The sequence below is a fragment of the Haplochromis burtoni genome, unplaced genomic scaffold (assembly GCF_018398535.1).
Source record: "Haplochromis burtoni strain Fernald_Lab_line unplaced genomic scaffold, NCSU_Asbu1 Contig_262, whole genome shotgun sequence".
In the NCBI taxonomy this organism is placed as follows: domain Eukaryota; kingdom Metazoa; phylum Chordata; class Actinopteri; order Cichliformes; family Cichlidae; genus Haplochromis; species Haplochromis burtoni.
In genome coordinates this window covers 461,959-465,237 of record NW_024582623.1, presented here as the reverse complement: position 1 = coordinate 465,237, position 3,279 = coordinate 461,959, and the positions used below count along the sequence as shown (strand labels likewise).

The window sequence follows — 3,279 nt, the reverse complement described above, 5'->3', positions numbered from 1 at the left end:
GAATGTGGGTTACCCTACACAGGCTATCTAAAAGCATCCCATTATTTTTAGTGTACTTACCGACAGCATTCCCAAGAATGTAGACCATTGCACGCATGAGAAAAGATCCCACCCAGTAGAGTCCAATAGCTCTGTAATTGTCCCTGCCCAAACCATGTAACAAAGCCAGATGATCATATTGTAGTTTCAAAGAATTAGGTATATAAATACATTATCAAGCTTATCTTATCAAACAGTATAATATGGATGGGATTAAGTGGCAAATATTTTCCTTACTTAGTGATGCAGCTGTGGTGAATAACCTTGGAAACAAGACAGCTCTTACCCCCAAGTTATTGCAGCAATCATAAGCAGATACATGAGATAGTGCACGCAGCCATCCCAGTACGATATCATGTGCCCATGTGCTGTGTTGACATGTGGATCTGCCTGAAACACGATGTAGCTTTATCAGTAAAACAGTGAGGAAGTGGGGGCATTCATAATCTGGACACAATAGAGCAACACTTGCCTCTTTGAGGTAAAATGTCACAAATCCATCAATGATGTTGTCTTGCTCCAGTCCAATGATCAGATTCACCACACTGAGGAATGCATGCACTGCATACACTTCACAGATGTATATTTGATATATTAATTTCTAATTAAAGACAGGACAACTTGCAAACATTACGTGCTGCTTTAAAAATCACTGCTTTCTAAATACTGCAACAGGTTTTTATAGGTACAATATGCAGAAAGTCCTAGCTCAAGCTTTGATCTGTATTGAACACTTCCCTCGGTCGCTGTTGGTCAAAGCAAGAAACGTGCATTTGAGAAATCCTACCATAAAAAAGTGGATCTACTGGAGCCTTCTTTTTAAGCATAAAACGAGCTGAAATGGCCAGAATAAGAACTGTTGTGCACCAAGCGAAGAAGAAAGCTTCAGCACTGCATGGGGGAAAAAAGCAGATAAATGATTCTCAGAGTATACTCCTCGCTGCTGATGGTGGAAGTCGGAATTCCAACAGTTAATATGTGAACCAGTTTCCACGTACCTGTTGCTGTAAATGAGAGAATTGAATAAATAGCAGATGGGGATAGACATCAGGGAGAGCAGGAACACTCCCGTTCCTGCAGACGCGCTCATTGCGCACCGAGCGATTTGTCTGAGCGAGAACTTAAAATCTTAAATTAAACAAATCAGCCCCAGAAAATGTTCATGCTTAGCTTGCGAGTCACATTTCACAGGATGGGAGGAAAGTCAGAAAAAAAAAGAAACTTTGAGCTCGGCTCCCGCATGCATGCTCAATCTTGTCTGGTCTGTCTGCCTGCTCTCCTCTCTCTCTTTCTCTGTTTACCTACACATGCACTACACTCAAACGAGCTTCAGCTTTCAGATGGTGGGGGCGGGCCCTCACCTGGAAAGAAACGTAAAAAAACCCGTCTTTCTGCAGAACTTAATGTAGTAAATTAACAATTCTCGTGCCTTTCTCTTCTTCTTCTTTTTGAAACATTTTTTTGCTTTTTTTGAAATCTCTGATTTGATGGAAGTGGCGATTTTTTTCATTCATTCATATTATTCTATACATCCAAATACTAAGCTGGAGGGAATAGTAAAATAATACATTTAGAGGCTGTGCAAATGAATTTATATGATAGTCCATGAAAAATACAAAAAATTAGAAAAAATAACAAAATAGGACAGGGACGCCACAACTTTATATTCGTCCTAAATAAAAAATTAAGATGTTTTTTCTCGGGCAGCTTCACTGTGCTTAACAAAAATATATATTATACCATCTGTGAAAAAACCGGTTTTGTTTGTTTGTTTGTGTGTTTGTTTTTAACGAAGAGACACTGACACCCAGCGGTCAACTGGAAAACGTCAAGCAAGGATGAGGAGGTTTATAATAGGAAAATAAAGAAAAGTGGATAAAACAAAAAAAAGCACAACATACTAAAACATACATTTGGTGTGTAAATTACTTTTGTTCTGAGACTAAATTTAAACCCAGTTGTTGAAAACAATTATCCAAAGATATTATTCTTGAGAAAACCTAAATTGCATTTTTCACTTTGGCTAGTTTCTTGAAAACCAAATACATGTCAAATATACGATTTAAAATAAGTTATAAATCCATCATGTTGTTTTGTAGCGTCTCTTGTGATTTTTAAACCAATTTATTAAACATTGACATATTTTAAAGAAGAATCTAACATTCCTGTTACTGAAACCTATTCGACCTGACAAAAGAATAGACAAGCAGTGAGACCATGAGACAACATGACAAAGATGAAGTGGCACTTTCATCCATGTGTTGATAGCTACCACTGGTCGACAAAACGTCAGTCTTCTTTGACATATTTAGCATTTTCTAATCTTTTCTGACTGGGTTAAGTGTTTCACTAGCCAAAAGAATACAATTACATTTCAGCGTTTTATTTCTTTATTAGTACACCTGCATTTATTAATTCACAGTCTATTGCAATTCACAGCTGCATCTTTTTTCTAAGAAAACGCTAATCGTAGCACCGATTTGTAACACTGTTACCATGCATATAGAACAAGTATTACAAACATGTGTTAAACGCATATAAAATATTATTAATCAGTATTTTGGTGGTCCTGAGTATTTATTTATGTCATTTATGTCATGAGCTACAAATAAAAGTAAGATACCCCTTCAGCCATATTACTCCAATTTCAACCCTTTTGGCATAACATTTATAATAAAGTAATCATAAATGATTCTCTTAGTTCACAGAGGGTTGATCTATATGCTTTGTAATTGTTTGAATAACTATAGTGAATAGGGTATTCAAGCAAATATTTGCCAATAAATACTGAATGAGTATTTAGTACAAGGGACAATTTTTAACTTTATGTTTAATAATTAAAAAAGGGTTTTAAAAATTATAGCATACAGCAGCTAATATCTGATAAAAAGTTTACAATTGATGCCTGACCTTTATAAATAAATTTTTAATGGCTTATTATTTGTTTTTATAAATTACACATGTATTTATTTATTTGTTTACATTTTAAGTTTGAATTAATGCGCCAATTGTGTAATGATCAAAAAATATTTAAAAAATTAAAAAATAGAGTGTAGTGCCTCTTGCTCACACGTCCGTCCACGTTTGAATGTAATTGCTGCTTTTAATAAGAATTTTATTATTTTAATTCTATTCTATTTAACATATCAGAATCATGTTTATTGGCCAAGTATATGTGCAGACACATACAGGGAATTTGGTTCCGGTAGATGGTGGCTCTCAAGCACAGCAATGTAAATC

General features: G+C 35.2%; 1 protein-coding gene across 1 annotated transcript in view; it reads right to left on the bottom strand.

Annotated features, from left to right (window-relative positions):
• LOC102303712 (transmembrane 6 superfamily member 1) overlaps nt 1-1,348 on the bottom strand; it is a 6,767-nt gene extending 5,419 nt beyond the window's left edge. The window contains exons 1-5 of the mRNA XM_005943281.3: nt 1,038-1,348; nt 827-930; nt 512-609; nt 326-429; nt 61-143 (exon numbers count right to left, since the gene is read on the bottom strand). Of these exons, the coding sequence (XP_005943343.1) occupies nt 61-143; nt 326-429; nt 512-609; nt 827-930; nt 1,038-1,129 (481 nt within the window). The 5' untranslated portion in view covers nt 1,130-1,348. The remainder of the gene's footprint in view (nt 1-60; nt 144-325; nt 430-511; nt 610-826; nt 931-1,037) is intronic.
• Between the last annotated feature and the right edge of the window lie 1,931 nt (nt 1,349-3,279).